This window comes from Bradysia coprophila, unplaced genomic scaffold (genome assembly GCF_014529535.1).
Source record: "Bradysia coprophila strain Holo2 unplaced genomic scaffold, BU_Bcop_v1 contig_358, whole genome shotgun sequence".
Classification (NCBI taxonomy): Eukaryota; Metazoa; Arthropoda; class Insecta; order Diptera; family Sciaridae; genus Bradysia; species Bradysia coprophila.
The window spans coordinates 1,895,632-1,909,682 of NW_023503616.1; the positions used below are offsets into that span (position 1 = coordinate 1,895,632).

The 14,051-nt window shown below is 31.9% G+C and overlaps 1 protein-coding gene across 5 annotated transcripts in view; it reads left to right on the top strand.

Moving 5' to 3' along the window:
- Positions 1–10,117, top strand: part of LOC119081729 (cyclic nucleotide-gated cation channel alpha-3) — a 144,839-nt gene extending 134,722 nt beyond the window's left edge. For all 5 annotated transcript variants that reach the window (XM_037190890.1, XM_037190891.1, XM_037190892.1 and 2 more), the window contains 5 exons: positions 1,019–1,186; positions 2,047–2,170; positions 2,232–2,312; positions 2,376–2,461; positions 2,520–10,117. In XM_037190890.1, coding sequence (XP_037046785.1) covers positions 1,019–1,186; positions 2,047–2,170; positions 2,232–2,312; positions 2,376–2,461; positions 2,520–2,800 — 740 coding nt within the window. In that variant the 3' untranslated portion in view covers positions 2,801–10,117. The remainder of the gene's footprint in view (positions 1–1,018; positions 1,187–2,046; positions 2,171–2,231; positions 2,313–2,375; positions 2,462–2,519) is intronic.
- The last annotated feature ends 3,934 nt before the right edge of the window (positions 10,118–14,051 follow it).

The window sequence follows — 14,051 nt, forward strand, 5'->3', positions numbered from 1 at the left end:
ACATCCTATTTTTATTTCGCATGATGAGCCGTTTTATTGATGAGAAGAAAGATTATACAGTAAAATATTTGCGGTTTTATGTATATTTACGTAAAGAAGAAAATATTGGCCACATTATTTCAGATGAAACCTGCGACAAAACGCTGTAATACATACATAATACTTAGCCAAAACGCTGCTGGAAAAACAAATCTTTTTTTTATTTTATGGTAGAATTGCATGGAACATAAAAACTAAGCCCTTTTGACCCATCCAAATTGCTTCGCAGCACACCATCCAGTACGCTACAAATCATCAGCATACATATAAGTTATTTTTAATGAACTACCCGGTTCGTACTGAGGTTGCAAGTTGTTTTCGGCTGTGAAAACTTTTTTTTTGTGCCTATTACTACCGTACTTAATGATCCTTCATGTGAATGTACACTCATGCAAATTCCGATATGTAAATAAAATGTTGAAACGTTTACTTGTTAGTGGTACTGTTGATGGGGAAAATGAATTGATTTTAATGTTCTCTAATGATCGTATTTTCGCTGTTTGATTGAGTTTTTCTATTTGATCACAAACAGTTTTACCCGATACGTACATTTTCCGGATTTTTTGCTTAGTGTTCAATTGAAAATGGTCGTAATCATTCATTTAAAATAAATAAAATTGGAAAAAAAATTCTGACACAGAATTGCTTGCAACATTGAATGAAAGAAAATATTTTTTTTCCATTCATTTGCAGATATGTTTTCTGAAGCGTGAAAGTTTAAGTGGCTCCTTTAGTAAAAGCTGTTGGTTTTTCTTCTCATTTTCATAATTCATTCACAGAAGATATCAAAAGTCAGCACCATTTTTTCCCTTCTTTTTGTTGCACTTTTTTGCCTCAATCCATCATTTTTCTTATTTCAACATTTTAATTATAATTTCTATTGAAATTAATTATGGAAATGTGTTTATATTGTGAACTAACATCTTGTTTTCTTTCCTTCTTTTTTTCTTTTTATAAAATAATATCGTTGCGCAACTAGGTAACAGACGAACAGCTAGTGTACGTTCAGTTGGTTACAGCGATTTATTTGTGCTGAGTAAAAAGGATATGTGGGATGTTTTGAAAGAGTATCCGGCAGCAAGAGTAAGATTGGAAGCAATTGCTGTTAAGAGATTGGAAAAATATAAGAAAGCTCCGCTGGAAAAAGGTATGTTATTGTGCGACGTTGATGGATCGTATTGCTGATGATGAAAACTTTATGTTATGTTTGCATGAAAGCTTGCTAAAATATATACCGATTGTAACATGTAATTGTAATTATGTGGCTTTCAAAGCTAATTTACTGAGGCGCGAAGGTTAGACATAAATTGAAATTAATTCTTTATTACAGACATTCCTTAACGAAAACAAATAGAACAACGAATCTACTTTCACCAGATTCACATTAATTAACAGGTGTATTGTCCATTAAATACACCTTGAAATCATTCTCCATTTTCTGAAGACTTTAAGCCTCTTTAAAGGCTTGTAATTTATTAGGAATTTCTCCATTTAATTACCAACATAAAGAGTCCTTCCATGTACATCGTGTGTGAGTTATAATTCTGAATTCATAACTTGACAATAATTTAATGATTTTGTACATCACATTCAATGTTATGTTGCCCATGCAACAGCAACTCGAGTGAGTCTGAGAGGCTCATCGAGAATGTAGATGAGAATAACTCATTGCAGAAATGTTTCGGTTTTCATACCCCCAAATTTATTGGTTCGTTACTTTCGGTATATTTAAATTTAACCTTTCAGAAGCGGAAATCGAATTGCGAGCGACATAGGCATTAAATTTAGAGTGATTGATACAAAATATTTTACTTCGTTTGTTTTAAACATATTTTTTGTTAAACAAGAAGACATTAGCTAAAACTTATCAGTTATTTGGTCGACAACAGATGATTAGCCGCTTCTGAAAGGTCACCTATTTGACTGCTTGCTATTGCGATGGCTTTGATACGTTGTGTACCCACTCCCTTATCCTAATGCTTGACTCATCTCAGCTCAATATTTTAGTGGCGATGGGAAGATGTCAGTCAACGCCTGGTTTGGTAGAAACCAAAGGTAGAACACCTATCGAAGAAATGTGGCTTTGTCAATCTACACACACAGCTTTAACATATTATAATCCACAATTCAGGTAAGAATAGCGGATTTACAATGAAAATGTCTAATACAAGCAAATAAATACAAATCCACAGCCGGGCGCCTAGTCCACGATCAGCGAGAGGTGAATTAGTAGCTGATCGGGCAAAAGCAATGGAGTCACCTGGATCGATAAGGTAATTCGGCAAATTGTGCCGCACACACATTCCAAAATAAAATCGTAATTCTATTTGTCTTAGTCCCAGTGTAAATAGTTCAGATGAACGGCCACGAAGCAGGGCTGCATCGCACCAATCCAGACCGACTTCGCAACCTAGTCGAACCGGTACTCAATACTCAATGATTTTGCAAACGAAATCAAAAATTAATTTTTAAAATTCAAGGTCATCACATCTGTGATTCGCTAACGCATTTATCCGGTGCCATGCCTTTACTTGGCTCCCATGAAGCCTTAGAAGATGAAATAAAACGACTCCGAGATCGATTGCATACAGTCGAAGCGGAAAATGTAACGTTAAATTCGAAATTGACACAACAGCAATGGGAATTGGAAAACCGTTTAGCTGAAATTGAGATGCAATTGTGCGGTGCCTCTTCAGCGTCAAGTATTGATCAGGAGCACGAAGCTGAAGATGTTGAACGGAATCGGGAAAGTATCATTTAACACGAAAGCGTGCTGCCCGAAGCCGTCGCTTTGGTGTATGTTAGCTGCTTATCATGACCGGCGACTGATTTCATTCAATATGGGCAGCTCGAAATTATTAAGTGGTGCATAAAAGCGGATTGTAGTCCTTTGATGGACGCAAAAAATTCATGTACATATTTGATGGACATTACCGGTGATTTAGGTAGATATAGTTCAGAGTTATTTATTTTTCAATTCATATTCACAATCAACGTGAGCTCTATATAACTTCTGTAAATAAGTTTATTGAAAATTGATTTTTAAGATTTAACGATTGACACTTTGCAATGAAATTCTTCCAACATGTATTGTCAAAATGCGACACTTTGGTAACTGCAAAAAACGAAATGCTTTTAGTGATAAGTAAGCAGTTCTGTCCATTTTATTGTATCGATCAATGTTTAGTATAAATTTAAAATTACATTCCACCAACACTCCTGTTTTGATTTTGTGTGAGAGAGTATTGCAAATCTAAAGAAGAAACCTTTTAAGGAAATCAAATTTTTGGCGGTTATAGGATTATAGGAGGATTATAGGTTCCATCGATTCCATCAATTACTACACAACATCCTGTGTAAAGTGTGAATTAACCGATAACCGATACGTCCCTATATCTCTTGCAATTTTTTTAGTGTTCTTGAAATACAACGAATTTCCTCATCTCATATTTAACATAATACGGAAGAAAATTAGGAAATTATTTCAGCGAAACAATTTCACCAAAAGTAGGCACTGGCTACTGTTTACAAAAAGCTGGACAAAAAGTCTCCACATAGCACAATAAATGACTTTCGACTTCTGTTTAAATAAATTTCGTAATGCTCACTGAAGCACATGATTGCCATTTCCCTATGCCATATCGATTCGCATAAATATATAACTGGATGGGGATGCTCACACTGAAAAAAATCCGAATTCTTAAAAATGAGTTGTTAGGCACCACCGCTCGCAATAGGTTTAACAACGATAGCTCATCGAATACTCGCAAATCAGTTTCCTATTTTCAATTTATTTCTCATGTTGATGTTCCAAATGGTAGCAATTTTTTTTGCTAATTTTTGTCTTTGAGCCAATTGGAAATAATCTGCATATTGAAGTATTTCACCTAGCCTTTAATGGACGTTTTCTTAATGCAAGGGAACATTCACAAATTACGCACGCACCTAAGGTTGACGGGGATTTCTCAGAGAAACTATCGAGAAACATTTTCCCTTCATACATTATCGATATTTTCTACATATATGGGAGGGAGAGAGGTCTGAGAATCTTCATTTTTCGCGTGCATATTTCGTGGATGGTCTCTCAACCGATACATTCCTTGATGTCGACTCATCTCTTCCACTTACCTCAAAATTTATGCAAAAACTGTTCGCGATGTTATCTATAACTCAATTTTAACTTTAACGTTTCATTTGCATTTTCCATACCTTATTCCAGTAAATTCCCGTTTAGAAACATTTACGATATTTCGGTCTCTTTAATTCCATTTTGAATTGCATATGTGTTTATCATTCCATATAATCCTCCACCAAATCTACCAAAATCGAAATCAATTTTAAACCCGTGCTTATATTGGAAATGATACTAAACGTAAAATTATTCATGAAAGTATTGTTGATGTTATTCATTTGCATCAATTCCACGTAAAGCGTAATGTTATTTCATGCAGAATACGGTAGAATTACTTAATAATTAGCATACAAATCGCAGAATTCATATATAAATATTTACTAAACCAATATATTAACGAACATTGCTGCGGGAGTAATGGATATATATGGTTATACCGGTGAAAATGTTCCAGAAAAAAATGAGGGAGGCTGCTAGAACGTAAAAAAGGAAATAAATCAAAAAATGTTACTATTTACACATCACTATAACGTTTATCACAGGATCATAATATTTCCATAACTTCAGCTGCGAAAAGTCAAAAGGGAAAAGAAACATCTACCATTCATGGTACAAATTGTGTACACTCACATCGTCATGTAAACACTTTCATGAAATTGATAAAGCTAAAAAATATAGCTTCCGGTTTCTATGGTTGTTAATTTTCACGACTGCAACGTTTGTGAAATAAAAATGCATGCGATTCATGTTTCATTTAAATATTTTCGATGCATAAATATTTTACGCAAATTCCCGAAAAAAAAAAATACAAAGCTGCAACGTGAGTGTATATGTATAGCTTGTGTACAAATAAATACAGGATATCATTTCGTTCATGGATAGTTCTGTTATGCACGGTTCAGTCAAATTTATATTTACAAACCATCACAACGGGATTTTTTTTTTATTTAAACAAATAAAAATATTTTTTCCATTAATTTGAAATATTTGCTCCCATTTTAAACCTTTTTCTGCACCTTTCACAAAACAGAGAGTGGCGGTAGCTACTTTATGGAAACGGTAGGGATATATGTGTGTTTATCTGTAAAGGGTTGCATGCGACACGTCAGTTCTATTAGCAACAGTTCTTACAACAACAATTTCCTCGAAAGTCATGATCATAGCCTAGTACATATTCTTGATGCCTTCTCCTGATTATTTACTGTAGTAGAATTAAGAGCTCGATAATGTCAATTTCATCAGAGCTAGTTACAATAAAATGGGAGTAGAACTATACGTTTCACCAGTGGACCCGAAAGGTCGAACTCCTTATAGATTTAATCCTAAAAACCATGTTAACTACTGTAGCAACCAATTTGTACAGCAGAAAGCGACGGACGCTGACTGCAAACCATAATTATCACCTTTCAACTTCCATCTATATCCTCGCAAAGGTTTATTCTGTTTGACACAAAATAGTAAATGGTTTTTGTAAAGAACTTTCTGAGCGTAAACTTACGGTAGACATTTTACTATCATTAGCAACGACAAGATGATCTCTTAGATAGTGTAATGTATGACAAAAATTATTGAAGTTGTAGATCCCGTATCAAACAGTAGGAGGTAGTTTACAACAAATGAAGTAACAGATTTAATAATTGTGATAGGCTTGCCGTTTGTAAAACGTTAATCAACAAAATAACATTATACTTTTCTCTGTTCGAAGCAAAATTGGCCCGGGAAAGTTTATGAAAATGGTTATTATTGACTTCAGAAGAATTGTGTATAATATTTAGCATGATAACTGGTTCACTGACATTACACTACACATTACAGCGCATTATATATTGTCTCCATTCGAATATACATTCATCCCATATAACAAAAAAAAAATGAATTCATTGAATATTGAGAGATTCTCTCCTATATTGTTTTTACTGAAATTCAAAAGAAAAACGAACCGTAGCACATACATTCACCAAAATTATATGGATAAAAATATGAACAAATGTGTGATACATTTAAATATTAAGTGTTGTAAATATGGAATGCCAAAAATTATGATTTTTTATTTCTGTCGCCATTAAACTTATAGGAAAATGTTATGACACACTTAATTTCTTCTATTATTAAAATCGTTTTGATCAATTTACGTAAATAAGTCAAGATTGTCAATATAACAAAAAAAAACTTTGTCAATAAAATGTGTAAAAGAATGATATCTTCTAAGTTTCATTGAGGATCATTTTTCATTTATTTTCTTTGCTTCAAACAAAATGTTAATGAGAAAATTTATATAAATAATCAACCATAAATACCCGCGCTACGACCGAGAACGATAAACCGACCGAAAGTTATATAGCATTTTCCTGAGCCACATCATATTATTTTCGCAAAGGGACCAACGAAAGATAGAATTAATTTTACAAACATTTATTCACATTAAACCAATATTTATAACTTTCGCTGGTTAACCCTTTAAGGGCATTATATGTAAACCGATAACAATAACAATAATGACGAAAATGTCGATATAATTTACCAATTTAAATTTTGGAATTTCTCTATTCTCAATTTTGCACAAAAACAATTCTCGTCGCAAAACAGAGTAATGTTTCTGGGTGAAGTTATTTTTGAATGATAATTTATTAATTAATATTCAATTAATCGCTATGAATGCATTTCACTTCAATGCATCGACACTTCGAATCAACTTTGAAAAGTGACAATGGAACGGTGTGTTTTAATTAGTTTCAAATTATTTAATTGACAATGTTAAACGAATTGTTTTTATATTTGAAAAATTTGATCAGCAAAATCGAATTAAAATTCGCAACATCTGCTGAACGAACATATATATTCACGAATTAGTGGGTGACGATTTTTTTTTTGTTAATTATAATTTCATTTATATCCGTAAATGAAAAATTCGAACTATAGTTGACAATTTGTAGGTAGGCGTTGATTGGTAAATTTTAGATACCATATTGTATCTGATCAAGTGCTAAAGTTAAGTACGAAAATACAGAGTAACACATGCCGTGAAGTTTTTATATAAAATATAAAAAGCAAATGAAATTGAAATTAATTGAATAAAACTGATTTTGTTCTGTGCATTAATATACTTCCCACATTGAAATTGGTTCATATTGAATTTCATCGAGTTCATGTAAATGGAAATTATATTACGCGATGACGATGAGTAGTTATTATTGTTATATTTACCATTATCAGTCATTACCGGGGTCTATTTTAGGTGAGCTATTCCAATAAGTTTACTTTTTCGATCGTTGATTGTTTCTCGTAAGGAAACCGAAGGGTGACGCACTTTTTGGAATAATACTACTGAATGGGTTAAATGGACTAAATTCAAGAAGTAGCTCAATTGGTAGAGCGTCGAACTGACGCATTGATGGTTAATGATTCAAACCACTGTCCTTTTCTAATCAACACATGATTAATGATTTGCAATTAGATGCTTCCATAGTTGACTTGACACATTGTCGTAAAGACTTAAAAATACTTCGTAATTAGTATAATAAGCCATATCGGCACGCAACTTTGTCAAAATCATGCCTTGTAACTCCATATATGATTCATGCACGGAAGTACAGTAGATTTAAAGTTAAAAATGCTTGATCTCAATTCATTATAATTACAAATCTGAAATCTACTGGACTCGATCACAACAGGTCAATTAGAGGCAAAAGTGAATGGTCTGTTTCGCTTAGAATCCTAAATTCAAAAAGTGCAACACCTCCCGAAAGAAACTGTGGAAAACGAAAGAGAAGAAACTTACTGAATCTCCCTTACGTAAGCCCTGTTCGTTGCATAGAATGTATATTGTCGTTCTGGTGCATAATATAGAAATAAACATAGAAGCACATACAATTCATATAGGTTGATAGGAGAAAACTTTAACCCCAAAGATTAAGCACTTTCGTACATTTAAAGAAAAGAAAATTTAACGAATTTAAGCAAATTGTACATTTTTCATCGTTGATAATATTGATATCAAAAAATCCATAGAATTTTGCTCCAAATCAAACTTTAAAAGAGAAGAAAACGTCAAATCCATAAAAAATATTGCCAAATGTCGTTATTGAATTTAGACACCTTGAATATTGAAATTACTTACCAGATAAACTAAATAGAATTTTAGAAATTTTATATATATTTTTAGATAGTTTTCACAGTATAAACAAATCCAATAGCTTATCCAAGTGACATTAAGGGAGGAAAAATACCGAAATACTTTGAAAAATAAAATGAATAATAAAAACTTTATATACAAACGAAAACAGTAAAAATGTAAAATAAAATATTCATAAAACTACCTATTTAACGAATGGCATAAAATTTAAAAAAACAAAAAGATTCGTTTTGTATTCAACTTACTAAATATGAAATTTAACAAAGAAAGAAAATGCAAGTACTGCCAAAAAAATATTTGATAAAATTTAAATATTCAAATTATTTAGTCCTCGATAGCAAAATGATAAGAATAGAATTTTCAAATTAATACAAAATGAAGAGAAAACAAACAAAATTCCAATTATAAAACTTAAAAACCGTAGATTTTATAAAGAAAAAATTGCGAAATGTATTTTAATTTCAATTTTCTTCTTCTTATTTTATCGCTTCATTTTATTCCGGGGAGCTAAGAACGTAAATCAATCTGATTTCGCTGTTCGAAATGTTAAATAAAACCTTACACAGACAGATAGTTATCGAATCTTGTACTTGGCTTGTTTCTGCAGATTAAAATAAAATCTTTGACTTCATTCGTTTTAACAATTTTGCTAAATCAGATTACTTTAGCTATCCAAAGTTCTTGCAGGGACTATTTTTGGGAAAACGTTTTCTCAAAATCCACATTTTCCTTAATTTTTCCAAATTTTATTTTCAGAAAAATATGGGAAAATATGAGGAAACTTGGGGAAATATAGGAAAAACTCTACCCAAATATAGTTTCTGGCTTCATGACTTATTTTTGTTGTCGTCGAAAACAGATGATATGTCCGTCTGTAAAAGGTGAACATCAAGCGTCAAACACAGTTATTACACTCATGTCCTTCCATCGCCTATATACGTTTGACGTCGAATTATTCCTCCCACATCCGATAATATTCGATAAGCAAAAAAAAAAAACACATGAAGTTACTGTCATTAAATACGTATACGCAGGGTACACTACGCGTATACTTGTGTGGGAACGTCAATATAACATGTAATCATTAATTAACCTGTTTCGAAATCGAATTACAAATATGCAAAAGGGTTGTTCACAAGTCCCGTTCCTAATATAAAAAAAGGAAGGGAGTCTGACAAAAAGTGTAGTAAATAGAATGACTTTTAATTTTGTAAGAAAAACAACACAGCGAAGGTCACATCAGAAAAACAATCGACTAAAATAGATTTTTCATGAATTTGTTTTAATTTTTTATAGAAAATCGCTCTTAGTGGAACGGTGAAAACAGAAAACGCGATTTATGAACGACCATAAAACAGTAGTTCCCTGAAGAATATAGAAAATAATTGGAAAAATGAAAATACATTATTCAATTAATGTTCAAGTTTTACGCGGCTATATTGCATCAGGTATACAGATAAAGTTATTCATTCCGAATATATATTTTTTTTTTCGGAAATTGCCATCCCGTTATTTTGTTATGCAAACTAAAAAAATATTTAATGTCGAATCTCTGTTGATAACTCGTCAACGAACCATTCGTTAAGTGAAAATGAGTTTTCATTTCCAGTACGAATTTTTATGCTTTTCATTATCATAAAAGTACACCTAAATGCAATTCATTTATTTGATTTTTCTACGTGTAATACAGTATGTTTGTAGTATAATACATTTCAAAAGCATAATTTAAATTTAATATTTATTTTTATGGACAAATTAAAATGAAAAAAAAAAGTTTTTATTTATGTTGAGATATTGTTGTTAAATTCCAAATCAAATTTATTTAAAAATGTAAATAGAGATGATGAGAAAATGCTACAAAATATATAAAATATGTTAAATAGCTGGTAATACAAACAAAATAAACAAAATTATATTTGTTAAAAAAAATAAATTTCCCAAAAAACACAACAATCCGATTTATTGTAATTTCTATGAAATATACAAAAATAATAATAACTAACAATAGCAAACGTTTCGTTATTTTCCTATTAATATTTTTATGGACATTTCTCTCAAACATTCATCGATTGCTCCATTCTATCTCGCTGACAATTATACACTATGGTCAATCACCAAAATGGTTTCGATGGATTCAATTGACAAAGGTAGATCATAATTCATGCTGAACGAAAGTTTTGACATTTTTAATGCATGCGAATTTATTTCGAACAACTAATGCATTTTTGGTTCTACGATAATATTATCACCGTTGCTTAGGAAACGTTAATGATGTTCTTAAGACTGATAGGAAGAAGTTTTTTTTGTCCCATTTTTGCTCACACAATAGTAGCGTAATGTCAGAGGATGTCAAAAGGTTCTGAGAAAATGATATATAAAGTCAAAAAAATACCACAATATAGCAAATCATGGTCAATTACTTGTTTGTTCTATGTTTGTTTGTTTATATGCTTTTGATCAGCCTTTAAGAAATCATCGTTTAGCCTTTGATAAATCTTTTACTTCATTTGTTTAGCATCAAAATTAATATAGAGCCGTAGGTCATCGCTTATATTATTGTGATAACAGATGATTTCGGCGTTAATACACATTTCATGCCCAAATTTCAGAATTTATTCTCGTAATTTAGGTCCGAAGCATGAAAAGGACACATCTGTTGTGGACGGTAGATTTTAGGCTCTTCGTTCGGGCTACAAAGTTCAAAATTGTCTAAAATCTACCGTCCACAGCAGATACATAAATAATTATAATGCGTACACATCGTATCGTTGTACTCTTTCGACAATGACAAAATTATTAGGATTGAAATTGCTGGAATTTCTTCCCTGCAAAATCCTAACCGTTTCTCAGTCAGCTCGAATTATATGTTGGTAGTGTCAATTCTGTTTGCTAAAGTACCTAAATCTTTTCAACACGCTATTAGCTTACCTCACAATTGTAAACCGTGGGATAAAATAAAACACATTGTTATAAATGGGGACCCTGAACTTCTTTTTTTTTCGAAATAACCAAAATTCAAAACGAAAATCAACCTACGAATTATTATTTTTTTCGCATTGAAAAGCTCTTCTGTAAGACTCTTGCTTATACTTGAAATACTTGAAATCCAAAAAGCATATCTCGCCTAGTTCGCACACATGTGCCAGACTAACTATTCGCTAATCTATCAACTCTGAGCAGCAAAAGAAATTTCGAGCTCAACATCAATGAAATCTTCATTCACTTAAAGTAATGACGTCAAACAAGTTGAGATTATACAAAATACACAACAGAAAAAGTTGCATTTCAAACGTCTGGAACGAAATTATGCATAACAATTTGGACATAACATTAATTAAGTGGTTAGCCTTGAATCCACTCTATCATTTAAATCATACACAGACGTCGTATAAATACGAAATAATAAAAAAAAACCTTATTGATGTTTCGTCTTCCCACATTTTTTTGTATTATTTTTTAGCCAGCCACTTCGTGTTTGTGACAATGTTTTTGATTCGAATTTAAATCAAAAATTTCGATCAAGTTCACGTGAGTTACATAAAATTTAGATTTTTTTTATTACTTCATATAGGTGCAGGTATGCCATTCCTAACCTACAACTTTTGTCTTCTACTCAACAGATTTACACCAGTGTTAAGCTATTTTTTCGTAAAGCACTTAACACTTTTCATGGTTTAATTTAAAGTATAAATGTGTAAATACATTCACAACTTTTCATCGTGCAGTGATTCTAAAATAAATAAATTCGTTATTGAACCTAATAAGAGTATTAAGGGTTCTCAATTATAATTATCAAATCTGCAACGGCATTGTGCTAAGTATTTTCCAAAGTCAAAGCAATTTGCTAATCAACATGAATTCTATCAGCTTACAATAGCACCACCGCGTTACAATTTTCATACCACTCCGGTTTTATATCGAAATAATTTCATGAACAAATTAATAAAGACGTCTCTCAAACAGTGAATGTTTTCAGATGTTAATACAATAGTATTTTTCGTCACAAGTGACGAAAAGTAGAATTTTTCAGGACTAGTCTCGGCTTCGCCTCGTTAGGACAAGCTTAAGACGTGTCCTGAAAAAATTCTGCTTTCGTCACGAGTCACGAACTACGTTTTCTGTGCCGTAAGGATCATAATGAGACGAAAAACAAAACAAAAACATTACAACAATTTCAGCTTTTCTTAGCAATCACTTTTCGATCGTAGGTGCAGTGACGAAATACGTCTAGGGCACAGAAAATCTTTTATGATAGAAAGTCAAAGCTAGGTCAAAGCAAAAATTTGTATTTTCCACTTCTATCAAAAAATCTACTTAAAAGCTCAAAACAACAATCTTTTGCTTTATTAGTTTCAATAAGTATTTCGCTAGGTGAGGCCACATTACTCAGAGCTAATTACTATTTTTTGGCGTCGTTGTCGATCACAGATGTTATACTTGTCAGCAAAAAGAAAATTTCTCTTTTTCGACATTGTTCCTGCTCTTTTAATCTCGTCAAATGTGAAAACTTCGTTATTAAATATTGTCACACCTATGCTTATAGTAATAGTAAACATAAGCTTCTGTATAAGACCCATTGACAGAGGTAAACCGTATATACATTTCTTATATTGTCGTGTTCTATTGATTTCTCAAATTGTGAACAGAAATGTAACACTTATAACATATCATAAAGCAACGGTAAACCATCATATTTACTCACTTTCCCACACGGTAAATCAACCATCGTATTTATTAATGAAATCATTGTGAACACTGAACATTGTAGAAACTAGACCAGTGTTTAGCATAAAATATGCATATGCTTAAATGTCACAAACAGTGCTCAAACCGAAATATATTCAACGATTCAACTGTTATAGACAGAGATGACAAAAATCAGCAATGAACTCCGGTTAGCGTGATCTTGTATCGAAAAGATTTTGTATCAAACATTGGGTAAACAAGAGGAGTAACGGATTCAATGGACCTATGACAATATGGTTATAATGGCTAAAAGTTTAAATGGGTTAAATCGATGCGATATTTTCCTAATTTTCTATAAAGTTTTATGACTGTTTTGCATGGATCAACATTGCTACAATCTGATAGATGATGGTCGGAAATCTAACAATTATTCCTAAATATCTTTCAGTTCTTCAACGACTTATATTGGAAGGGAAAAATATTTTATTGCCTTCGCACCAACTGGAGTTCTTGCAGTTGATCTGTACATTGAAAGGAACACAGTATATAATTGCACAACTGTTAATCCCGAACACTTTCGGGAGTACTCGACTTAAGGTAAACAATATTGTCGTAGTATTGAGAATATTTTTTCTTATCTTCTATGCCAAATTTAAAAGATTATCTTTTTTTTACGCCTCCCACATCAATCAATCAATAAATTTTTTGGTAAAGTTCAATCGAAGCTACACATTTGGAATAATTTGATGCACCTTATGTTTTTTTAATTCATAAAAAATTCCATTATGATTACGTCTGTCTGACTGACACTATTATGATATAATCCGCGAAACACGCCGTAAATTTGAGAGAGAGAGAGAATGCAGAGAGAATTTCAATGAATGATTTCCCCACCTTCATTTCTATATATGCACACACTAATCCAACAAGCTTTTTAAGTTATATTTCTAATATACTTTTTCCATCAGCAAAAACCACGAAAACACTCACTTACCTGTGTTCGTTAACGAAATTCCACAATTTCAAGTATAATCCAAGCATAGAATACTCTCTCATTGTTGA